Raw genomic sequence first — 26263 nt, 5'->3', positions numbered from 1 at the left:
ACACCTTCCACTAGCAGAACACACGGCAGCAGCAACGTGATGGTGGCTCAGTGAATTAGGGAGAAAGAAACTTCCTCCAGGCAACTTCAGAACAAAAATCCCTCACACCAGAACTAATCTGTTCTAGGTTAACACACTGCTCTGGGAAAGCCGTACTCGACTCCAAAAGGTAAAGGCAAAAAATAAAGTCAAAAGATATTCTGGCAAGAGTGGCAAAAGCATTTCACAGTCTGTTGGGTTTTACAAAAGCAGCACACTCCAAAACTGAAGGGCAATTTCCCATCAAAAGCAGATTAAAAGGGAAGTGGCAATAATGACACACGAGGTGCGGAAGAGGTGACAGAAATAGATGTCTCCTGCTTCGAGTCCATTGCCCGCTCATCAGCCTGGCTTGCCCTGGCCCACTCATTCACATCTCTGGATTATCAGCCCTGGTTTCCCAGCTTGCAAAGGGCCAAGCTTTGCAGACTGGGATCCGCAGTGGGGAGAGAGGGGACACAAAGCCACAGCAACTCGAAGTGCTAACTTTACTTGGTGTTATAAGTAGGTAAACAGGTTAAAATTAAAACAACAATATATATTAAGGAGTAGAAGTGAAAATTAGACTAAAAAAACCCCCCACCTTTGCTTGTGGTTTTATGGGAGAAAAAAGCAGGAATGTGTCCGCTCCTCTGCCTTTAGGGTACCTCTGTGGCAGCCTGAGCAGCACAGGCACAGGAAACCCTCTAGGTTAGCTCCATCCCCTGAACCTATTACCCCAGACTGTACACAGTGGAGCCCTTCCTCCAAGCTCTCCTGCGGGTGGGTGCCAAAATAGGTTCTTGGAATCAATTAGAATGATCTAATAAGGAGTTAGATAGAGTTGCAAAGCGAGAAGCAGAGTCCTCGCAATGAACAGGAGGGACGTACCACCACGCTGATGTGCATGCATTTGGAAACAGGCCCGGTGAGGCCCATGTGTGTCCCTGGACGTGCCTCTGGTCCACACCCCCTCCAATAGAGCCCTGGTATGTGTGGCTCTGGCCTGCTTGTGACCCTTCACTGTACACAGGATTTGGAACATTAACATTACCCTTTTTTGTTGTTCATTTCTAGGGCACCTCTATTTCTTAATTTTTCCCTTTAAATACCAAGATCGGATAAATTTTAAGTCATGTACAAAACATGTAAACACTCAGCAGTCAAAATCCACAGAGCCCTGCCCTACTCTGCTGTTAGTGGCCTCCATGGCTTCAATTACCTGCATGTATCCTGTTTCAGCTGTCTTTACGGCTGTGTCGACTAGACCTTCCCGGCCAGCCATTGTGTGGAAGAAAAACTCAGTTGGTGTCAAACCAGAATAAAAGCTATTAGCCACAAAGCCTTTGGCAGCTGGGAGCTAAAGAGAGGTAGAAAAAAAGAAAAAACAAACAAAACAAAGTTCAAGGTCCACTATTCCAAAACCCATTCAGATCAGAAAATGCCACACCTTCGACCTATAAGTACCTGGCCAATGCACTCTCATGAGGTGGCAGGCTGTACAGACCTCGTCATAAAGGAGAAATAATTGGACACAACCCATCCTTACCAGAGACAAGGAGGGGGAGGTCCCAGCCAGGGCTGGTACTGGTGCCAGTGGCAGGCAAGTGGCACAGGAGAGGAAACCAAAGCCTGGGCTGCTATCCACAGAGCAGGCAGGCAGTCAAGGACCTCAGAGGGCATCCACTGACTGCAGCAACTGGCCCGTTCCCTGGGAAACAATGACTCTCTTAAAGACAACCTTCCTGTGGGCCAGGCCTGCTCACCTCCCAGACATAACCATTTGATGTTAATGTTTATGGGGTTTCATTTGGGGTGCTGAAAATGTTCTAAAATTAGATTATGGTGATGATCACACAACTATGTGAACTGTCACTGAGCTGTATACTTTGAATTGGTGACTATGATATACAATGTATTTCAACAATACCGTAAAAAATGCACACATATGTAAAACACCACGTGAAATGGCCAGATGGCCTTTGATCTGGATAGGTCTATGCTACTTAGAGGACAATTGAGATGATTAGGCCAACCTCCTGCTTCCTTACTTTGTTTAAGGGGCAGGTGATGTACTCACAGACATTTCTTGGCAAGCACAGAAATCCCAAAGTCTAATCTAGCACGGGTCCAGGGACTGAGATGTCTGGATGCCCCTGGCCTCTTCTCTTAAGCTAGTCAGCTGCCTCACAATTCTAAGCCTGACAAGCACAGGCAGGTACCATTCCAGGATCACTTATCTGCCTGACCTCTAGTGAACTCGGATCTTGGGCAGAGGACGTGAACTGTTCCTGGGGCTACCTGATACAGAGACTATCCACATATCTCAGCACAGCAGCCCTCTCTCTCTCTAGAAGGGGCTGAACAGAAATACTGCAATTCCATGGGGCAGGAGCAGCTGGGGCTCCCAACTCAGAATTTACTGAGCAACCAAATCTACGTTAAGTTCCTTAACTACAGGCTTAATAGTTGTCTGCCTTGTATCCCAGAACAACCTCAGCACAGGTTTGTCCCTCTCTGCTTACACTAGCACCCAAACCACAAAGGCTAACAGAATTCAGAATTCTAGAGGGGAGAACCTGAAATTTCCTGGTCAGTTTAGTATGGTTTATACTATCGCCATTTAAAAATCCTTATTCTTTTATGTAAGTCCCCCCAAAGCAAGCATACAGATTGAACACATATATATGGTAAGCATTTGTTTTGATTACTTAAGTTGGATGGGAACCTGAAATCTTGACCTCAGAGAAAGTATACAAGGGGGTATTGTCCCAGTTTTATAGCTGAGTTGAACAAGGCCCCTTCTACACAACTCAGTTTGGTTTGAAGAGGGAATAACAACCCTGAGCAGCGCCTGCCCTCCTACGTCACCTCCAAGAGTCGCTCAGCTGGCAGCTGCAGAGCTTCAGTTACTCTCTTCTGCGCTGCTGATGGTCCTCCAGTGTTCTGCCTGATCCACCAATGCTTACCTTTGAGTGTTTTTCAAAGTGAGGCAAGGACCTGTTTTCAAAGCCATCTGGCACTCGGGAGCCACTGATGGCTTGCTGTCCCACACAGGCAATCATCTGTGATATGTTAATGAAGGAACCTGGGAATGGAACATTCATTTACTGAAATAACATTACAGTAAAGCAGACAGGTCTGTGAAATAAAACAGGACCACAACGCAGCACAGCCCCTCCTCCTCAGTAAGTCCACAGCCTAGGGCAGAGCTATCAGTAACACAGGAAAGGCAGAGTGAGGGCTAGAGGTGCTTGGGAGCAAACGGGCACTCAGGGTTGGAGGCAAGACATCCAGGTGCATCTTCAAGAAGCAACCCGGTTTGCCTTGGCCTGTGTGGCTCGATTGGTTGGAGTGTCATCTCATGCACCAAAAAGTCGCTAGTTCGATTCCCAGTCAGGGTACATACCTAAGCTGCAGGTTCGATCCCCGATCGGGGCGTGTGCAGGAGGCAACCAATCAATGTCTCTCTCAAATTAATTAAAAAAAAAAAGCAACCAGGTTAGACCTTTGATTTAGACATAAAAAGGGGTAGGGGGTGGAAGAGTGGGAAGCAAAGACACAGGAATGGGAAAGGGTAGGGAGCAAAAGGTAGAATATTGGGGTGAAGGGCAACAAAGTCAAAGAGCTTGGGCTTAATCTGTAAAAAACTTTCAGAAATAAAAGCATGGAGGTTTTGAGTTTGAGCACAGTGTCATAAAACCTAATGCTTTAAGGTCCTGGGTAAGTGTGAAATTAAAGCCTTTTGCCTCATCACTAAATACTGTATATTATTTTTAAAATGCCAAGCTTTTAAAAAAGTTGTTTTAAAGTTGCTCAAAACACCTTCAAACTCAGAAACCCACATTCCTCTAGAATAAGTTCCAACAAGTTCCTCTAGAAAATTCAACTCCCAAAATATAAATAATTCCTTTTCTATATACAGCTGACACTTGAACAATGTGAAGGTGAGGGGCACTGGCTCCTGCACAGTAAAAAATCCACATGTAACTTAAGTCAGTCCTCCGTGCACGTGGATTCCCAACTGAGGATTGAACATACATTTGATTTAAAAAAAAACCAAAATGGCATATGAATGAACCTGTGCAACTGAAACCTGTGTTGGTCAAGGGTCAACTGTAAGTTGAAAAAGATATGCCTTTATAAATGAAAGGCCTGTATGAAGTTATGAGTCTTACATTTTCCAGAACAAAACCAGCCAGTCCGTATGGAGAAAACAATGACAGCAGCAGCCAGAGAGCCACTCACCTTTGGAGCCACACAGAGCCATCGTGAGGGGACTGTTGCTCTTGTCCAGCTCCCGGAGGCAGGCACTACCGGCGTGATCTCGGATCACCGACAGCTCCTTCAGGATCAGAGCCTGGTGGAGGAAAGGGACGTGTGGGGGAGTCACTCTCACTGGCTCTGCTCATCACAAATGTACAAAATCCCGGTGTAGTCAGACTGCTGATCTGCCTGCTTCAGAGAACATGCAGAGCTCTCAGAGGATGGCGGCAATTCTGATCTGATTCTGACATGCACTGGTCCTGTTCTCAGCTAACCTATTTCCAAAGGGGGGGACGGGGGAAGCAGCAGCTTGGTGACTCTCGACATGAATTTTCGGTCTTCTGTACCCAAGTCTCTTTCAAAGACCATCCATTTAAACAGCTGCAGTGCCAGCCTTTAGTTGAAGGATGTCGGAAATAGCAAAGGGAGAAGCACTTAAGTATCAGCTCCAAAAGGGGCCCAAGCGTGATGTAAGAACAAGAGCAGCCCCATGTGGCCAAATGAACACATAGGGCTGTGTCTTCATGACCTAGAAGGGATGTAAGGGACCAATCAAAGGCCCTCCCCTCATTAAACAAAAGAAAATACACACAAGCAGCACAGGGTCAAGGTGAGCCAAAAGCCACTGCCTTTGCTTCCCACTCCTCTCTGCTACCTTCCCTTCATGGTTTACAGCACAACCGAGGAGCATGAAGTGGCTGAACTGACCGCTGGAGCGCCAGACTCACCTCCAGCGTCTCCTCGGCAGTGCAGCCGGGCTGCTGCTGCAGCTTGCCTGTGTTTAGGGCTTCGATGTACTCATCACATTTTTTGTAGCCAGCGTTCAGCAACTCATACTTGGCCTTTAGCAGCCCTTGACCAGGTGTGACATCACCAATCCCAATTGAGAATCCACGGTTTGCTGTAGAATAGTCGGCAGGTAAGGCAGGAAGAGAGAGTCATGGATGTCAGTCAACCTACTATGTGGAAACAAGTTTACACCTTCAGAGAATTTATCATAATTCAATTACCTTAAAATATACTGTATCAGCCCCTAGGGAGTCATGGCTAAGACTCACTAACTCCTCTCAGACCTTACCACTTTGTGGGGAACGCAGTGCTGTCCCAACTAACTATAACATAAAGCAGACTGCCATTAAATACTAGAGAGCAACCTGAGAAACCAGCTACGGAAAGTGTGACATCTGACTTTTGGTTCTAAAATAGCATCACAGGGACTTAGATTTTGCCCAAATCCTGGTATCTCTTCTCAGAAATCATTCTAAAATGCAGAAAGTAAGAAACAAATGTAAACTCCACCTTGATGGGACTATGCACCATCAATAACCCTCAACCTAATACATGTAGAAAGTGAGCAGGTGGGCGGATAAAATGTCTAAAAGTGGCTACGGAGATGAGGACCGAGGGAAATGCCCAGACACTAAATCACCAGGTTTTGCAGGTGCTAGAGATGGTGTGTGTTGGAAACAGAGAAACCCAGAGCAAAGTCTGCATAAAAAACAGGTCCCAGGGCCTGACCCCTAGGGAGGTGGAAGCTTACTACCCAAAAAATGGAGGTAGAGAGGCTCTGGACTGAGGGATTCTAGGTGCAGACAGATGGGGATGACTACAAATCAGGCACTAGGGAAAGTCCATACTCCATGGCTAAGATTCCTTTGCCCCTTTCCCTGTCCAGCTCCCATAACCCTGGGAGCCAGGTCTCTATCCTTGGGAAGGAGGCTGAGATTGAAAGATGTCTTTGGAGAAATCAAGTCTCTCTGGAGAAAAACATTACTAACAGGGATATTGGGTAGTTCCTCAACCAAAAACCTGGTTTCCATCTCAATTAAGAAACTGAGAGGTCACCCGGATGGCGTGGCTCAGCAGTTGAGCATTAACCTAGGATCCAGGAGATCACAGTTCGATTCCAGGTCAGGGCACATGCCCGGGTTGCGGGCTGGATCCCGAGTTGGGGGGGTGCAGGAGGCAGTTGATCAATGACTCTCTCTCATTACTGACATTTCTCTCTCTCTCTCCCTCTCCCTTCCTCGCTCTGAAAATCAATAAAAATATAATAACAATAAAAAGGAACTGAGAGGTCTATCAGACAATTGGCTCCATTTCCAACCAGTATTTTAGTGCCTCACTCATAAAATACAAATGACAGCCAGGGGACCAGATATTTGAGGAAAGTCGTTATCATGAAAGACAGAAGATAACAAACACACAGAAAAAAGAAAATAAAGAATACTCAGGGAGCACATAAAATAAAGTGAGTGATACTCTCTCAGAGTGAAGATATATCTGGGGAGCAAGGACAGGAAGCCTTAAAAAAAGGGAAAGAAAGAAAAGAACTACATGTGGATAAGAACAGTGGTTGGAAATTAAATGTACCATAGTGAAAAAGGATGTTTAAATCAATATAAGTGCTAAAAGGAAACGTGAAACCAGAAACAAACAATGAGCAAGAAAAAGAAGATAAAATCAGAGTCAATCCCGGAGCTCTAGTAGGCAATTAATAGGAATTCCAAGAAGAAAGAACAGAGGAAGAAAAGGAGAGAAAATTATCAGAAAAATAATACAAGAAAATTTCCAGAACTGTCAGACACAGAGCTGCAGATTAAGAGAGTGTACAGAGCACTCAGCACAATGAATGATAAAACTCCATACCCAAGGTGTACCACTGTGGACTTCCAGAATGCCAAAAACAAAGAGAGGATTCTTAAAGCTTCCAGAATAAAAAGACAATTCAAATACCAAAAAATTGTACACTTTAATAGCAACCCTGAGAGCTAGAGTAGAATAAAGAAATACCTTCAGAATTCTGAGGGAAAATAATTTTCTTTTATTTAAAAAAAAAAAAAAAAGTATCTTTATTGATTTCAGTGAGGAAAAGAGATAGAAACATCAATGATGAGAGAATCGTCATTGATTGGCTGCCTCCTGCCCGCCCCTGACTGGGGATCACAGCCCGCAACCTGGGCACGTGCCCTGATGGGGAATCAAACTCTGATCTCCTGATCCTAGGTCAACTGTTGAGCCACGCCTGGCCAGGCAGGAAAATAATTTTCAATCGAGAATTCTATACCCAGCCAAAGACTCAGTCAAGCGTAAGAGTAAACTAAAGACGACTTTGGGCAGTAAAAATCTCTTGACTCAAGGCATGTTCAAAACATGAGCAAACAAAGGAAATAGAACAGTGCAAGGATAGTAGGAAAATATTGAGAAACCTGGTAGGGCTGAATCATGGAAGGCCCAGAGGGCTACAGTGAATGCACAGAAACCTTGAAAGCAGTTCATGAAGGGCCCTTTATGTAACACAATCCTATCTAGTAGGCAACATGGAGCCATTATAGATTTTGAGAAGAGACTGAAAAGCAAATTAAAATCTGCAGCGAAATTAGTCGGTATTACATTAATTTCATTAAGAAAAGCATAAATGTTTAGCTTGGAATGAATACCCTTTTCTCTGTGTATGTGTGTGGGGTGAGAAGAGGGGATGAAACAATAGCAGAAGAAACCCCTAGGACCCCAATAAATACAGCAATAAAATGAGGATGTGGAGATGCTCACAGAGGTAGACAGGAGCCAGCCTGGCAAGCCGTGACATGGCATCGGCAGCTTCATTCTGCCCCCAGTCTCGCAGCAAAATGTAAAAAATATTGTTCTTAGATCCCGATCCCAGTGTTCCTTTGTCCATGCTGCCACTCATCAACTCACTGTTCTGGATAGTAACATCTGGAAGGATAACAATGATTATGCATTTAAACAGACAATTAATATACCGTTCCTCATTCCAGAAAGAATTTGAGGTAGCTGAGAAAACTTGTTCCCATATTGAAAGTTAAGGCAAAGCAAAGAGAAATTCTCCTTACATTTTTCTTTGAGGGGGGATAAAAGAGAAATCTAGCATTTAAAAAGCATGAAAGGCTCAATTAATTATCTTACAGCCCTAACTCTGACATGTACTAGTTGACCCTCATTCTCTTCATCTATGAACGGTGCATGACAATATCAAGCACTTGCCATCTCTATGTCATGGGGATATTTTGGGCATCAATGAATCATGCACAGCAAAGTGCTTTGCAACTGAAGTGTAGAGCACTACGTTATTCACCTAAGACACTGAAAACTAACTGGGACTATCATGAAGTCTGTCCAACAAAAAAATGAAATTCTTATCTAGAAAGAAACACAATCCAAAACAACAGGCCAAAAAAAAATCTAAAAATCCAGGGAGTATATTTTCAAAGGAATGGTTATAAACCTGAGGAAAATCAATGTTCTTCATCTTCATTATAAGACAGGAGAGACCTTGACCTTCAGAGAGCCTCTATAGTTTAGTCCTTCAGTCTGAAGTCCTAGAGAGCCATTTCTTGTCACAAGGCCTTGCTAGCAAAGCTCATTCTTGTTAGCAGTCTGGATGAACTAAGGAGCTCATGTCTGAAAGTAAATGCTGGCTCAATGGCACTGGTCTGTGGGCTAGACTTTGGGGTGAATTAGTCCACTTGACTCAGTTGGCCTGTACTTAAATACTCTGTTACTCTCACTGATAACTGATCTTCATGTTATCAGAAAATTCACTGACCAAGTGAGGCAGGTAAAAACATTTGTCTTTTCTGTTATACTTTTTTAGTCACACTCTTAGTCAATGAACACATAATAAATTATATGCCTTAAGTAATGAGACCCTTGTTGATGAAAAAAACCCAAAACTAAAAAGGTAAAATAAACGAATTGCAGTGAATGACAGAAACTAAGCCAATGTTACCCCAATAAATTTAATTTTTAAAAAATACCAAAAAAAAGGGGAGAAAAAAACAGAAACTTGTCACTTAAGACAAAATGCATGTGGAGAAACATTCTAATCACTGGACCACATGTCTACAGGATCTCTATCTTTTAGAGAAGAGAAAGGAGAAATACCAGCTACATTTCCCTGAAGAACAAACTTCCTGCCTAAGGCTAAGGCCATAAAGGAACATCAAATTTGCTCACGAGGTGAATGTAAGTTATTGGTCACTTGCTTTTCTGTCCCCCCGACTCCTCCCTTGCTTTAACTCACAGGAATCATTGACACAGAGATCTTCTCCTTTGCCACAGTACTGCTTGCCCTTGGTTCGAAGGTTGGCCCTCACTGGATTGTCATCACTAGGTCTGAGGATGACACTGAAGATCTGCTTTCCTGTCCACAGGGTAACAGGCTGAAGGAGAAAAGGAAGCCAAAGCATCACCTGTCCAAGCCTGGTCCCAACTACCTTTCACGTAAATAAGACAAGACTACGGCAATCATGCAAACCCAGCAAGGGCATGGGCACGGGCACAGCCATAAGGGCATATGGCGACAGACGGAAAGACGGACACACACAGCTCCTGCACAAACCTTTAATATTGTAGGAGGCGGGAGGCGAACTTTAATTTTCTCATCCTTGCCCACTAGTATGGAAGCAATGATTTGGCAAGCCTTGGCCCGGTCAAAGAAAGTGTCCTTAAGAGTGAGGAGATAGGCACCTAAAAGTGTTAAACACACACACAAAGGAATGAAACTGTGAGGAAATCACATTTCAATTTTAAAATAAATATTTACTATTACTAAAAAAGTGGCAAAACATACAGCTGCTTATTGTTTTTCCTCTCCAGCTAGAATTCAAGCTCACTAACAAAAGCACCTTGACTTACCCAACTGCTGTATCCCCAGTGCTTAAAAAGATGTCTGGTCTACGGTAGGAGTTCAATAAATGCTTGCTGGTTCAATGAAGAACCAACCAATACAAAACATCTCAAGTGGGTTCCCAGTTAAACTTAGTACAAAGAATTAAACACACGCAATTAAGTAGCTTTGTAAGTTGTCATATAAAACCACTGTGAATGAGAATCACTGTGCTCCACAGTTTCCTTTCAAGTGAATTTCACAAACCCACCTGTTAGAAAATCCTGAATAGCAGCAATTAGTGGTTCTCCATTCCTTGGGGTTACCAGATTTGCTTTAGTCTAAAGGAAAAATGAATACAGTAAGTTAGCCATCCTAGGAGGCATGATGCAGTCCAAAGATCTGCACGCCAAGGCTGAGAAATGGAAGCTGGGGGCCTTAATCCCAGCTTTGTCACTAACTTCCAGTTCCTTCATCTGTCCAGTGGAGAGAAGACAGACCAGCCTGACAGGCCTCAGAGGTTCCTACCAACACTAAAATACAATACTGAGTGAAGTTTTTTTGGATTCCTGTAAAGACCTCTACCATCCAAGACTTTATTGTTATTAATAAATGCAGTTCTCCAAACAAAATTCGCTTCTATGAATGAGTACTGTGTTATCTTTGAGTGTGATCCCCAAGTGGACAGGAGATAGCTGTTAACTTCTGATTAAGAGAATTTCTCTGGGGTGGACAGCGAGTGGTCTGAGACGGGAGAAGGGTGTGTGAGCATGAGATGTGCATATTTCGGAAAAGTTTCCTGGGTAATTTGGGCCACATTCAAGCTACAGCCCCACCTGCTCCACTGAGAAAGGACTACTGAATCAGTACAGTAGGTAGCTTTCTCACAGAAACTGAGGGGATTTGTCACCTTGAAGCCTGTTTTAGTGTTCTCATTTTAAATTGATGAAATATGTTGTTATAACAAAATGTCTAACAAAATGGATCTATAATAGCAAAGTGAACGGCAAAGTCTAACTGGATGCAGGCTGATAGCTATTATCACTAATAACATTCTAAACATTACTTTTTAATTACAAAAAGAATATATATCCATTATTTTAAAAAATCTAAAATATAAATCATAAAAAAACTAAAACCTTCAATGCGCTGAACTGCGAAACAAAAAGTAGTGTTTTAAGATTTTGGTACATAACCCTTCTAGCTTTTTGCTATAAACACTTTTACAAACATATAAGCATCTACTTACCAAAGTACTATGTATACAACTATACTATCATTTAAAATACATATATATATATATATATTTAATTTCAGATAGAAGAAGGGAGAGAGATAGATAGAAACATCAATGCTGACAGAGTAATTGATTAGCTGCTCCTGCATGCCCCCCACTGGGGGTCGAGCCCACAACCCAGGCATGTGCCCTGACCAGGAATCGAACCGCGATCTCCTGGATCATAGGTTGATGCTCAACCACTGAACCACACCAGCCAGGCTACGTTGTCATTTTAAAGAGCCACAAAGGGTTTCGTTGTATAGATGTGATGTAATTTAATATAACCAATTTCCTTTTGGTGAGCATTGCCTGTGTTCTATTATTGCAAGTAATTCTGCAACTCTGATTACTTCCTCTGGAGAGCTTACTAGAAATGAGTTTAAGTCAGAAAAAATGACTGTACTGATCTATTCACCCTTTGACTATGGGAGCGCAGAACAAGAACTCATTCCTGGCTACGCATCCTCCATCCACCACCCACCCATCAAGCATTCTGTCCTCTTGTTTCATCCACTAATTCCCAGCACAGCACTCATCACCACTGCTACAGATATTGAGGCTCAGGAGAAAACAGACTAGGTTCTTGTTTCCCCGAATGTGCTCATACCACAGGGCCTTTGTACCCGCTGCTCTTTGACCTGAATTACTCTTTCGCTGACAGGCCCACCACTCATTCTCCTACTTCTTTCAGAACCTGGCTCACACATCGCCTTTCTAGTGGCCCTCCCAGACTACCCGAATGTCAAACAGGACCCTTTCATTCTCTCTTCCTCACCCTGAGTGATTCTTTCCTTCCTACCACTTACAACCACCTGACATGTTTACATTTGTTATTCTCTATCTCTCCCCACACAACAGGAATGAAAGTAAGAATGCACCTTTCTTAGCCACACATAGTGCTCAATCAGCATCAATGAAATAATCTGAAAAGGCCGAGGAGTCTAAAGAAATAATTCAAAGGAAGACTCTAAATGCATAGAGGCGGCCCTGGAGGGACTAATTCTCAAAGCAAAACAAGAAAAACACCTTAAATTCTTAACACTAGAGGGTAGGTGAATCATGGTGTGCTAACGTGGTGAAATGCTGCAAAGCCAGTATAGTCAATCATGAAGACTCTATAACAAGTTGGGTATTTATATGTTAGGCAGAGAAAGGGAAATAAAGGCTACTTAACCGTGACAACCACCATCTATATTCATGGGTAAGGAACAAACTGATTCAAGAGGCAGAAATAAAGAAAGTTGTGATGTGTAGAAACTTTACCTTATTTAAAATAACTTCCATTACTATGCTAGAATGTCTGAACAAATAAGAACCAAAGTTTTAAAAAGCTGAAGACCTTAGTTTATTTTGGCACATAAATTTCTTAGAATTATTAAATTCTCTAAAGGATAATCTAAACATGTATATACAAAATACATTAAGTATTTTATTTATCAGAAAAATACATCAACTCTGGCCATGAAGAACTCTGGCAAGGGCCATGAATGCAGCCCACCCCCCCTTTCCCGTCCCCACCAAATGTGCGTGCACTTTAGCAGATCTGCTTGCAGAACCGAATCACCTTTACTTTAGAATCAATACTAACACCCTAAACCAAAACAGATTAGAAGCATCATATCACATATGATAGTATTTTCAGAGGAAGGAACACTTACAAACATAAGACACATAAGCACATAATACAGAAAACAAGAATACTAGAAAAAAGAAAGACCTAAGTTCTAAAAACTCAACACGTGGGGCCATTAGGTTTAGGAGGGAAGAGCCTCACACAGCAGGTACCACACACCCCTGCTATGGCTGGGTTCAGAGGGAACAGCACACACAGTACAACAGTAAGCTCCTCAAGAACAGGCATCTGCCTCACTCATAGCTGAACTCCCCTGGCATCTAATGGGCACTCCTTACCCATTAATAAAATAAAATGGTGATAAGAGTCATTACAAAAATGACTATTTAGTGTGCCCTTCAGAGGACCAAGAAGCATTAATACTTTGGCAAGGTTTCAGTTCAGAATGTTCAATAAAATGTACTGGTGCTTTAAGAATCTTTAGCTACTGGAAAATCCACTTATGCAGAACATCTTTGCCCATGATACCCAATGGTTAATCTACTGCTACCCTCTGTCTCATCTTTTCATAACTGGTGCTCATGTATACTTTCTCTCAGGAACACACGTTATAGGTCAGGAAATAGCAACTCCCTCCAATGAGCAACTACTACAGGCACTAACTCACTTACGTACTAAAGGGTCTTTTCTAAGAGACACCATCCCTTTTCCCTCCTTTCATGGAGCTTTAAGCTGGGCTATACCACCCTACGTACCCCCATTAGAACAAGAGCCTCTGCTTTAGCTTCTTCTGTTTGAGGAAGATGAAGATTCATTTCATCACCATCAAAATCCGCATTGTAGGGTGTACACACACACTCGTTAAATCTGAAGGTCCGGTGGGGCTTGACCCTGGCCTATGGAACACAAAACAAGAGAAGGATTAGGTCATTTATCACATAGCTTCTTAATTTCAAACATAAGAAAATGGTTTCCTGAAAAACTGGAAGATTTAGATTAAAGAGAGAAATTTCTAGTGTGCTCTGTCAAGTGACATAGTCACTTGTAGACTCATTCATGAATGCCAATGGAGGGAACTTTTTCTAATACTGTGAGGCAAACACCAACACTGGACCCATACAAAGGGGCTTCCCTGGCCAGTGACATCACAGCTTGATATCAAAAAGATTTATGGCAGCCCTAACAGCATGGTTCAGTGGTTGAGCATTGACCTATGATCCAGGAGATCAAGATTCGATTCCCGGTCAGAGCACATGCCCAGGTTGTAGGCTCAGTCCCCAGCAATGGGCATGCAGGAGGCAGCCGATCAATGACTCTCTCATCATTGATGTTTCTATCTCTCTCTCCCCTTCCTTCTCTCTGAAATCAATAAAGACATCTTTTAAAAAAAAGAAAAGATTTATGGCAGAAGCTGATTAAAGCACACTGACTACATAAAAACCCATGAGTTTACAATGACACTAAAGAAAGGGAAAGTCAAAACAAATGAACAAATAAAGAACTTAAAACAACGGAGCTTGAAGTAACTGGGCACCAACTTTTTACTTCCCAAGATGAGAGTAAAGGAAAAAGAATTAGGTATTTAGGCTGTCTTTCCTTTGTAAAGTGTACTTTTAGGGAAGCAAATGGCCCCAGTTTTTCAGTAAGAGAACCCTATGTATTAAAGGTGAAAGAAACGATAGATTCACCATTTTGCAGCCCCAATGACCTGAGAACATGGACCTTTTTCAAGACAACTAACCTGTTCTTTTCAACAATGACATTAAAATTTTAAAAAGGAGGAAGAACTCTACTAGATCAATAGAGACCTAAGACATGTATCAACCAAATGTGATGTGTACTTTCATCCAGATTCAAACAAACCAGCTGCAAAAGAGTTTTGAGACTCTTGGGGAGATCTGACTGTGGACGGGGTACTAGACACTATGAAAGAAAGACTGCTCATTTTGTGAGGGGTCATGGCACTGTGGTTGTTCTGTGTGTCTTACAGAGCTAAACTGAATACATATGGAAAAAAACATGGCATCCGGGTTCACCAAAGAAAAAAGGAAGACATACAAGTGAGGTAAAATCAAGAAAATTACAGAATAAAGAGGGTGGGACTATGTGAGTTCATTACAGTATTCTTTCTACTTTTGTGTATATTTGAAAATATTCAAACAAAAAAATTTCTTCTATAAAAATGCTCCAAAGCCAAGCAGAAGCTTTTAGAAAAGGAAGGCTTCTGTTCCCCCCTAGGTCCCATAATCATAACCTCACAATCATAAACTGCTGCTCTGTGGTTTCCCCCGTTAGGTAAAAACACTGATGCAATGTGTTCATTAACTACTGAAAAACTAAATCCAGAAACACACCACTTTAAGAGTCTGTTAAAACCCTGTTTACAAATGCTCATGGTTTAATGGCTTTGAAGGTTGCAGAATTGATGAATATTTTAAAAATTAAAGTTGCATCCCATTTCCATTTTAAATTTCCAGAAAAAGGAACTGCTGCTGTTGCAAAACTAAATCACCAAAAAAATATGGTTTAGAGTCTTCACTGGAGGACTACTGCAAAGAAAAGTATTTTAAGCATTTTAGTTCCTTAGTTAATACACTAAGTTAAATCAAAAATCAATTTTCTGCCATATCTATTTTACATAAGTTTGTGTACACATATATGTATATTTTCGTTTGAAAGTGAAATCATGCTAGTCACTCTTACACTAATTTCCAATTAGTTCCTCTCTGTTTTACTGTGTGTGAATATTACATTATAAATATTAAAAACACTGAAAGGAAGCTTGAAATTTAGAAGTTTCCCTCACACAAAAAAGTGAGAGCCCTAGCCAGTTTTGCTCAGTGGTTAGATCGCCAGGCTGCAGACTGAAGGTCCTGCATTCAATTCCCGCCAAAGGGCATGTACCTCGGTTGTAGGCTCGATCCCTGGCCTTGGTCAGGGCATGTGCGGAGGCAATATGTCTCTCTCATATCGATGTTTCTCTCTCTCTCTCTCTCTCTCTCTCACTGATGTTTCTCTCTCCCCCTCCCCCCCCTCCCCTCTCCCTCTCTGAAAAGCAATGGAAACAATATCCTCAGGTGAGGATTAAAAAAAAAAAAAAATTAAAAAGTGAGAGAAAAGGCCCAGCTGGTGTGGCTCAGGGCTTGAGCATCGACCTAGGATCCAGGAGATCACAGTTCGATTCCCAGCCAGGGCACATGCACGGGTTGCAGGCTCGATACCCAGTTGGGGGTGTGCAGGAGGCAGCCGATCAATGAATCTCTCATCATTGATGTTTCTATCTCTCTCTCTCTCTCCCTTCCCCTCTCTGAAATCAATAAAGATATATTAAAAAGAAAGTGAGAAAAAAGGAAAATCCAAAGTTATGAACATCTGAGATTACTGGCAATTTTAATTTTAGATGTCTGGAGTTTAGCGCTGCGTACACAGCATATTTCCACCCCACAGAAAATAAAACCAGAAATCCCATACTCACCAGATGCGCCATGATGCTCAGTTTGTGCAGGGAGGGCTGCCGGTTGAACAGCACCACGTCCCCGTCTATGAGGTGTCTCTCTACGATGTCCCCATACTTGAGCTCCTGAGCCATCTTTTCCCTATTCCCGTATTTCAAAAACCTTAACACACAATAATAAACATGATGTGTGAGAGCAAGGTCTCCTCATCAAGTTCCTACCTCCTCGTATCAGGATTCAAACTCTAAAATGATATTTCATTAACTCTAAGGTGCCTCCAGAGCCATCAATTAAACTGATTATGATTCCGCTTCATTTACCCCAATGTGTTTTGTCCACCCAGATCCAATAACACTAAATGCTAGGGAACAAATGAACACTTCATTCATCATCAATCATCAAACAGGGCAAATGGCATACATAGGCTCACTGCAATCTGAACACCTCTTTTCCACATGCTAAAATGTCCCAAAGCTGTACTTTGGACTGCATTCTGTGGCTAAGCAAGGCAACAGTGAACTTGGTTGGTCATGAGAAGGTAGTTACATCCAACTAGACTGAGAATGCATTACCTTTTCATCTGGGTGTGTCTCTGCTGAATGAAATTGGCTCCTGGGTGAACTTCAGGTCCATTTTGAACCAGTTTCCTCAAAAAGTTAATGTTTGCTTTGTTTACCTGCAGGATCACAATGAGATAATATTAGATTACACATGTTATACTTCTATCAGTTGTTCAATATACTAAACTGTGTCCCAGTCTTCACTCTCTTTGTGTGATTCTAGGAGAAAGAGTGGCAGTGCCCTGCACAGCCTGCTGCCCAGGGTTTTGAGTGTAATGACAACTGACTGGCACACAGGAGCCCAGGTTCCAGTCTGAACTTGGTCATTCACTCACTGGATGAGACAACCAAGTCCTTCACTGGCGTATGGTATCCCCATCAGAAAAGTAAGTGAGCTGGACTGATCTGAAGGAACATTCCAGCACATACTGTGATCCTAAAAACAGGTGGCAACTTCATCTGCAATGATTTACCACGGGCTTCCAAGGTTTCAAAGCTGTGACGCTAGCATGAGGCCCTGGTCTGCATCGCGGTGCCCTACAGCATTCTGGACAACTCTCCAAGAACACCAACTCAGAGCAGAAAACTCAGGATCATTAGTAACTCAACTGAAGACACTTCCCACAAATTTTACTAGAACCATCTATGATCTGAGCTAATTATGCATCTCAGGGGCAAAGGCAATTAATAGCCTCCTGTTATTAGGCCTTGTATAGCCCAGTTAAAAGTACTGTGTATTGTATATTCACGACGAGTGTCAGCTGAGGGTAAAGTGGAGCAGCCTTTCCGGTTATGCATCAATAGTTTTTAAATACTCAAAGCCCAACTCAGTGATTCTAAGGTTTTAAAAATAAAGATCCATCCCAAGAAAATTAACTGTGTGTAGTGTTTATCATTTAGTTACTTTAAAACATGAGGTATGAAGCAACACAGAAAGATGTCAAAGGTGATGATAGCACTTGGATAAAAGTTGCAGACAGTATATTTAATGTACCTACGAGTACACACACAGTCGTGGTTGTACATGTTGAAGATATTACATAGGGCGATGTATGTATAAGACATGAAACAAACTGGAAAGATACACATATTAACACATGCCAAATTGTGTGTGTGGGGGGGGTTACCAGGGATTTTTCCACTGTCTGTGGTTTGGAATCTTGAAATACAACGTAAAAGACTGTATTCAAAACAAAGACTCAATTAGCTGAATGGTACTTACTTTCTCAGGAAAAGTGAGAATTTTGGCCACATGAACCGGCACAGCTACCTCATCGATCCGGAGGTTGGGGTCAGGTGAAATGACTGTTCTGCCAGAAAAATCCACCCTCTTTCCTGAGAGATTGCCCCTAAATCGACCTAAATAAACAAACTTGTGTCACAGGTCTCCATGGCACAAGGTGTGCCATTTGAGGCTAACAGGACAGAAAGACAAAGGAAAGTCTGTGATCTCCAATTAGATAAGCTGCACGGTTAGATAAGTTGATCTCCAATTAGATAAGTTGTTCTGAAACAAAGAAACAAACAAAGGTAGTACACTGTCCCCTGCACATGTTGTTGGCAACATACCCTGCTTTCCCTTTAGGCGCTGCACAAAACCCCTGGTCCATTTCTTGGGCGCCATGTTAAGGGGAATGCCCGAGAGCTCGCTGTTGATGTAGAGGGCACACTGAAGCTGCAAGAAGTCCCAGTCTTCCATGATCATCTGGGTCTTGGCTCCTGATATCCGATGCTAGAAATGAGCAGAGGATGAATAGAAACAAGCCTTGTCAACTTGACTTTCTCGATCACAAGTGTTTGCATGGATAAATTCTAAAACGTAGGGCTTGCCAATGCTAACGGGAAGCACTGACCTTTTTAATGACATCATTTAGGAAAATGATTTCTGTCAATTTCATTGTCAGATCATCTTCATTGGTGCCAGACTTCAAATCGCTTACGACGGAGGGTCTGATACACAAGGGGGGCACTAAAAGTCGCGTGAGAATCAAATCAGAGGGCTTCCCAGCTTCTGGGTTCATCAGAAGAAGAGGGACATCTTCAGCTGGGATTTGCTTAAATAAATTCAGGACTACTAAGGGATTCAAGTTTTCCTATGGAAAGGAAAGAGAGTGGTTAATTTCCCAGAGCTTGGGCAAGGGCTTACTGCTCCATGCTCTCAGCCTATTCACCACTTGGAATAAGTATAAGTGATGACAGAGATTTCTGTTAATATGCTATGTTATGAGAGCCCTTAAAATATGCATGCCATTTATTCCAATTATTTAAACCCATAATTCCACTTCTCATAATTATTCCAAAGGGTATGATTTCAAAAAGTAACACAAAGATTTAGCTACAAGGATGTTCACTAAAGCTGTTCTTAACGGTGAAGTTGGAAACAGCCTGGTGGGTTACTGGCTAGATAAAATTATGGTATATCCACACATCAAAAACTATGAAGCCATTAAAAAAAAAACAAAAAAAACACTACAGAATGTAGCTATTTGCCATGAGAGATGTTCACAAAATACCGGTAAATGAAATAAGCATGTGTACAATATGATCTCATTTAGGATGTACACCTATACAGAAAAGAGGAAATGGAAGAGTTTACCAAGGTTTTAACAGTGCTGTCTTTCGGTGAGTGGAATTATAATCATTTTGCTTCTACTGTTACATTTTCTGTAGTGAACTTACATTGGTCTGTATTAACCTCATTTAATAGAAGTGCCATGCTGTAACGACTTACTCATAATATAAGAACTAAGCAAATTATTAGATATTCAAAGATCAAAGGGAAGAATGATCAGCTTGCATCTTGTCACTGCTTATTAATTTTTCTTGGGATCAAAGATCGTGTGACTAAGACTATGTGCTATAAGCAGAAGTTGCTCTGCATAACTTAATGAGAAGGGGAACAAAGAAAGCAATGTCTGAACAGCTGCTGTCCTTAGAAGAGCAGCGCAAAAGAAACTTACTGCAGTCGCGCCTGGGAGGAAATAAACAGCAGTGAAGTAGGGGAGAAGCAAGGTTTTCCAAACCATATCCGCACCCAGAAAAGAACTCCCTTCCTCAATTTCCCTGTCTCCCAGCAATGGGCACCTCACTACCACCTGAAGCAGTTAGGGACGCAATTGACAACTGTTCACAGCATTCTAGGAAGGGGATGAAGGCCAGCCGTCACCTGCGGGACCAGTCAGTACCAGGCGAGGACACCACGGGACTGAAGGCCGTCCAGGAGGGCAGGAGCACTGGCAAGAGCGTGGAAACCATTTCTCTGCAAGAGCAGCTACCCCAAGACCAATATAACTGCTTCCCAAGAGGCACCTGGAGGAGGCTGGTGACTTATTCTGTTATCACCAGGAAGCAGAAATCAGGGACCCGTGCAAAGATAGCAGCGAAGGAATAAGTTCTGTACAGGGCAGAACATCCTAACAGCTAGAGCTCTAGTGATGAAGCGTGGGCTGCTTTGGGTGATGGTGAGGGAACATGGCTGGAAGGATGACAGTCGGGCAGCCTGTCACTCAGTCTGCCAGGGACCTGGTGGAATGCATTTTACCTGGTGGGGAGGGGAGACAAGGTTGGTTGCAGGTCTACCAACCCCTAGATTTGCATTAAATTGGGAGTGATATACACTAGTCTTCTGGAGATAAGAGTCCAGAGGTTCTGTTCAATTCCTAAATGGATGTGTAACCCAGACCCAATCATGCTGTGCTGCCCTAAAGGCATGGGGTCCACATTCCTGAAATTAAATGAGCTAGGACCAGCTGATGATCTCAGAGGCCCTGCATGCTCCAAGCACCATAAATGGCATCAAACAGGACCTCAGAAAAATGGATCTTGTTATGGACCAAGCTTAAGCAGAGGAAACCACCAAAAATATAAGACAGAGCACAAGTGTTAAACAACGCACAGAAAATATACACATGGTTGAGGCAAGGCTAAGATCAGAAAGGGGGTCCAGAAAGCAGAGGAGGCTGCATGGGAGCAGCTAAGGGGAATCAAACTGGGGACCTTTCAGCGCACAGGACGAAGCTCAACCAACTGAGCCACGCTGGCCAGGGCTAATTTTACAATCTTATAATAAAGATGTAACATGTTACCTGGACAATTGAAAATTTGTTAGTTACAAGGCCAGTCCACATTAAACTTAGTGCCAAACACTTGTCACATGAAGCATTCCTGCAGATCTAACTTAACTGGACATCTCATTTAAATGTGTATATATCAGGGGGTGGAGAGACAGAATGTGTGTAACACCTAGGTGGAATTAAAGCGAGTAAGGGAGGCAGGAAGAGGGCAGGCATGCGTATCAGGCTCACCTGTGCCCTCCCCAGCAGGGGCTCCACTTCTTTGTTGTGCTCGATGGCAGTTTCAAAAGAATGAAGGAAATTTGATACGATAGGATCTACCACTTTTTTGTTGGTCTTGTATTTCTCATGGATTATCTTCAGTAATCCACATTTCTTTACAGTACCTATAAGAATTTATTTACCAAGGTTAAGTAAATGAGGTTCTTCGTTAGGCTGGCCTGAGGTTGCAGCTTGGTTAATGAAGTCACTGAAATTGCTACAGCTATGAAAGATGAGAGGTGCACCAGCTAACAGTGCATCGGCTGCTAGGCTCCATAGCCTCATCTGCAAGAAAGCACTGCGTAGAACCAATAAGCTAAGCAGAGAATGAATGGAAAGGGTCACTGCTGAGCCTTTCCTGCATTCTGCTCACCATTGAAAGCGCCACAGTGATGGCAGATGTTTTTCTTTCGGCATTTATCAGAGATTTTCTTCTTCAGGCCTCGCTTCTGGAGGTAGGTCAGGCCAGGCCTCTTCAGATAGTCCAGAAACTGCTTCTTTTCTTCCTGGGACAGCATGATGTGGCAGCATGTTTTGCAGATCATCTTTCAGAAAGGAAAGAAAACTTAAAGAATAAGAGGATGAAAAAGTGCTTTTCTTTTTAAAGTGCACCCCCACCCCTTGCCCAGGACACTGAACTGAGTGACCACATGCACAGATCTATGTGAACATCTGCACAGAGGCAGCCCAAGTTCATGGGATGCCGGCCAGTCACAGCTGGCTGGGAGGATTTTTAGCATTTTTTTCTGTTGTTCTGTATTACTTGAATTATTATCTTTTACAACATGTATCTACCACTTACGCAAGGAAATTCAAGGAATAAAGAATCCTTAAGCAATTTAATTTATTAAAGATAAGATATTATGTGTTCAGTATAAAAATTTTCCCTAGATGTGTCTCCCACCTCTCCTAATTCCTAAGCTCACTCCAATGTCCTAATTGATAACTCCCAAGTTCATGCTTGGGACAGGAACACACACAAGCTTACCTGTAAGATGCCTATGACTGCTCTGAAATACCCCACGTGAAAGCATGGCAGTTCCAGGTCAATGTATCCATAGTGGCCCAGACAGTCAGCCAAGTTTTTCCCACAGGTTTCACAAGGACGGTCCTTCTCACTCGTACCCTTTGGATAAAAGCACACCCAATAATCAGTGAAGACTACTGGACAACAAAGTGGGGACCAGCCCTCACAAGTGGCAGGTGGCTCAGAATCAGAATCACGTGGTGACCTAAAGTGTATTCCTATCCAAGTGACCGAAGGCTAGAGTCCCTGCGATGTGCAGGAGACTAGGGTGGATGGAAAGAAGCCCTTGTTTCTACCAATCTGGTAAGTCACCAGTTTCATCAGCGAGTCAAAGCACATGGAACCAGGGAGGGGAAGCAGTCTTACCATCCTATGGTCAAGCACCCCATACAGCAAGGGGGCGTGGTTGTTGTCCTGGCTGTACAGGTTCTTACTCACGACCTGGATGTGCGCCTGTTGGCGCATCTCCTCAGGTGACTTCATCCCAAAACAGATGTGGCTTCTGGAATGAAGAGACACAGGGGAACCATTACATCAAAACCACTCACCAAAAATGGCAATTACATATGTGACCCTCCATAAGCAACCATATCCTTCCAACTCTCTATGGGCTCTGCTCCTCCATTATTATATATTCAAACCTCTCCCATTTTTCCTTGGTAAGTGCCCCTTCATCCTGCTGGGATAGTTTCCACTCTATCAAATGAAATGTTGCTCACCAAGGTCATCGAGCCCACCTGTTGGATGCTACATCTACTAAGAATATTCTCATTTTTCCTAGCTGCAGCATCAGCAGTTCATGCCTCCTTCCCCCCTCATCTTGAAATACTGTCTTCTCGTGGCTTTGGTGACACCATGTACTCTGGGTTTTCTTCCCTTCTCTAGCTGTTGCTTTTGTGGTCTCTGCTTTTACTGCCATCTCCTAAATGTTGGCATTTCTCCCTACCTGGGGTTATAAACCTCATCCTCTCTTCTTTTCATTCTACACATTCCTCCTGAGTGATAGTGTCACTTCAGTGTGTTGATGTTGATGTCTTTCTAATCTCTAACTGTAGGCCAGCTACTTCTATTCAGCTGGAGACCACAGACACCTCTTCTGGACAGCTATGCTTGGATATCCCACAGGCACCTCGAACCTGACACATCTAAAACAGAACCTAATACTTTCTCTCCCGAATCATTCACTTTCCTCCCAAATAGGGGGTTTACAATGTGCCAGGCACCATCCTGAGGGGCTGAGAACACAGATTACATAAGACAAGGTCCCTGTCAACATGGAGCTCACAGTTCAGGGTGGGCAAGACAGACAATAAACTGATACACAAAAGGGAATAAATGCAGAGAATGAAAATGACGTAAAGTGGGAGACAGAGTCTGAGGAGCCTATTTTATGTTGGTGTGATCAGAAAATCTCTCTGTAAAAGCGACTTTTTAAAATTTATTTTAAATAATCCTCACCAAAGGATATTTCTTCTATTGCTTTTTTAGAGAGAGTGAGGTAAAGGGGGGGGGGAGAGAGAGAGGGGGAGAGAGAGAGAAATATGAGAGAAAGACATGCCTCCCACGAGAGAGAGACAGAGACAGACAGACAGGGAGAGGGAGGGAGAGAGATATAAGAGAGACATATCGATTGGTTGCCTCCCACACACGCCCAACTGGGGCTGGGGATCATTAAGCCTGCAACCTAGGTACATTCCTCTGGCGGAACTGTCAGAACCCAGGACCCTTCAGTCCGCAGGCCAACTCTCCAACCACTGAGCCAAACCGGCCAGGGCTAAAATTGGCTTTTAAGCTGAATTTTGAATAAGAAGGAACCAGCAATAAGATGACCATTTGAAATAGAGCATAAATAGGGCAAGGGCAAGCTTGGCATTTTCTTTCTTTTTAAAAAAATAAAGGTGTTTTTATTTATTTATTATTTATTTATTTATATTTATTGATTTGATAGAGAGAGAAACATCAACTTGTTGTTCCACTTATTTATGCATTCATTGGTTGATTCTTGTATGTGTCCTGACCAGAGATTGAACCCGCAACCTTGGTATAACGAGATGATGCTGGTGTAAGGAGACGATACTCTAATCAACTGAGCTGGGGAAAGCTTGGCATTTTCAAGGAACCAAGTGAAAGCTATATACTAGAGCACAGTAAGCTAATGGTACAAGAAGTCAGTGAGGGGTGCAGGGGCCAGGTCACGTAGGACTCAGGAATTTAAATGCTAGTGCAATGGAAAGCTGCTGGAAGATTTTAAACTGAAGTGTTAGGGATGTAATTTTCATCTCAACAGAGTCACTTGGGTTGCTTTGTGAGAACAGATTACATCTGAACACAGGCCGGGGTTGGGGTGGGTGTGAGGGGCAGGAGAGATTTGGAGAGAAAGCCTGGGGGGATTCATCCAGGTAAGACACAGGTTCCTCATTCCAGTGAGTGGCAACCATCCACACAGCTGCCGAAACAAGAAATTCTGTGTGCCATCTCATTTCTCCCTTACACCGTCCCTACCAATCTTATACCCTAAACCCTTCTGAAATGCTCTTCTCTCCAGTGACTCTACCACTCTAGTGCAGGCCACCATCATCCCCAGCATGGATCCCTGCAGTGGCCTCCAAGGTCTCCCTCTTATCCTGTCCCTTTTGAATCAAGAGACCTTTCAGAAGAACTTTGATCAAGCTACTCCCCTGCTTAATTAAAGCCGTCCAAAGGTCCCTCACTGCTTGCAAGCTGACTCCTGAGCACGGCCTCAAGTCTCCGGCTTCCTTCTCATCACCCACCCTTCCTCCCTCCGGTGTGCTCCTTAAAGGAGGCTGCTTGGTCTGTTCTCCTCTGCCTGAGCCCCTTTCACATTGGGTGCTCTCAGAAGCACCTATGCGCCCGTCCTTGCTCTTGCCATAGCCAACCTTGACTTGTCTACCTTCTCCAACTACAGGAGGGCAGTGGGGTGTGCTGTATCTCTAAGGCCTATCACCGAGCCTGGCACACAGTCCCTTCTGGAGTAAATGCTGCCAGAACGAGTGATTTTCATTTGCCTACTGGGGGCTCTAAGGAGAGGCCACGGCCTAATAAGCAAGCTCTGAAGGAGAAGGCCCAGGAGAGCAGCCTCGCCTCGGAGACTGCTATGCATGCCGGCGGACCAGTCCCCTAGCGCACAAGGCTGTCCTGAGGTCAGCAGCACCGCCTCCCTGTCATGTGCTCTACAGCAAGACCAGGATTAGTCCCTGCCCCACGCTGCAGTGGCGACGGGTTCGCCGCAGAAAGGGACCATCGTCTGAGCTCGGGAGAACGCGAGCTGCGGCCACGGAGGCGCATCGCCACAGCCCGGCCTCATCCCGCCCACGCCCAGGGGGACCCCCGGCCTGCTGTGCCCTGGGTGCCGATACGCTCTCTGCCTCATCAGTGTTCTCTGACCTACCCTGGTAGTTCTGACCTCTGCCACACCTCTGGTCCCCGCCCGCCCCTTCCAACTGGCCCCCACTCAAACCCTCGCAGCGCCGGGACCCCTGGCCTCCGACCCCCTGCCCCGCCTTCCTCCGCCCTTTGGCCAGTCTCGCTCCATCTTACATTTTCTTGGCCACATCCGTCTCCCGGAACTGCTCCTTCACCATGGTGACCGCTGCCGGGGAAGCGCCTCGGGCCGCGGGAGCAGGATTAGAAAAGCGACGCCTTCCCGCACCCGAGGATAGCGCTCCTCGCCTCCTACTGACACATCCGCCGCAGACTCCCGGCCACTGCAAAGCACCTCACGTGGTCGCTTCCGCTTCCGCTACTCGCCGGCGGGTCCGGCAAGAGAGGCAGCGGGAGCGCCGAATTTTTAGTTCTACCTACACCGCCTTCTTGTGGCGCCTCCTGGGAATTGCAGGAGGGGCTCCTGTATTTTCAAAATCCCGTTTCAGCTTCGTTTCTCCAGGTCATCTGACACCTGCAGATAAACGACAGCCCATTGCCTCAGGACCTTTCAGACAGCCAGAGAGCCAAAAACTGCATAAAATAAACAGTAGTCATTATTAACAATAATACCACCTCTTTAAAAAACATAAATTTTGACTGATGTCAGAGAAAGGGAGAGATGGAAACATGGATGGTGAGAGTCATTGATCAGCTGCCTCCTGCACGCCCCTGCTGCAG

General features: G+C 43.8%; 1 protein-coding gene across 1 annotated transcript in view; it reads right to left on the bottom strand.

Moving 5' to 3' along the window:
• The window catches only part of POLR3A (RNA polymerase III subunit A), a 44237-nt gene extending 18370 nt beyond the window's left edge, over positions 1-25867 (bottom strand). Inside the window, exons 1-19 of the mRNA XM_016216657.2 lie at positions 25700-25867; positions 22508-22643; positions 22103-22240; positions 21488-21659; positions 21085-21239; positions 18634-18873; positions 18350-18512; positions 18003-18139; positions 16793-16896; positions 16241-16382; positions 13521-13661; positions 10185-10254; positions 9647-9774; positions 9329-9467; positions 7837-8001; positions 5013-5185; positions 4267-4378; positions 2988-3106; positions 1241-1378 (exon numbers count right to left, since the gene is read on the bottom strand). Coding sequence (XP_016072143.1) covers positions 1241-1378; positions 2988-3106; positions 4267-4378; positions 5013-5185; positions 7837-8001; positions 9329-9467; positions 9647-9774; positions 10185-10254; positions 13521-13661; positions 16241-16382; positions 16793-16896; positions 18003-18139; positions 18350-18512; positions 18634-18873; positions 21085-21239; positions 21488-21659; positions 22103-22240; positions 22508-22643; positions 25700-25743 — 2616 coding nt within the window. The 5' untranslated portion in view covers positions 25744-25867. The remainder of the gene's footprint in view (positions 1-1240; positions 1379-2987; positions 3107-4266; positions 4379-5012; positions 5186-7836; positions 8002-9328; positions 9468-9646; positions 9775-10184; positions 10255-13520; positions 13662-16240; positions 16383-16792; positions 16897-18002; positions 18140-18349; positions 18513-18633; positions 18874-21084; positions 21240-21487; positions 21660-22102; positions 22241-22507; positions 22644-25699) is intronic.
• Between the last annotated feature and the right edge of the window lie 396 nt (positions 25868-26263).

Source organism: Miniopterus natalensis, chromosome 14 (assembly GCF_054644295.1).
Source record: "Miniopterus natalensis isolate mMinNat1 chromosome 14, mMinNat1.hap1, whole genome shotgun sequence".
Classification (NCBI taxonomy): domain Eukaryota; kingdom Metazoa; phylum Chordata; class Mammalia; order Chiroptera; family Miniopteridae; genus Miniopterus; species Miniopterus natalensis.
The sequence above is the reverse complement of the archived record's forward strand: the minus strand, read 5'-3'. Positions and strand labels throughout refer to the sequence as shown.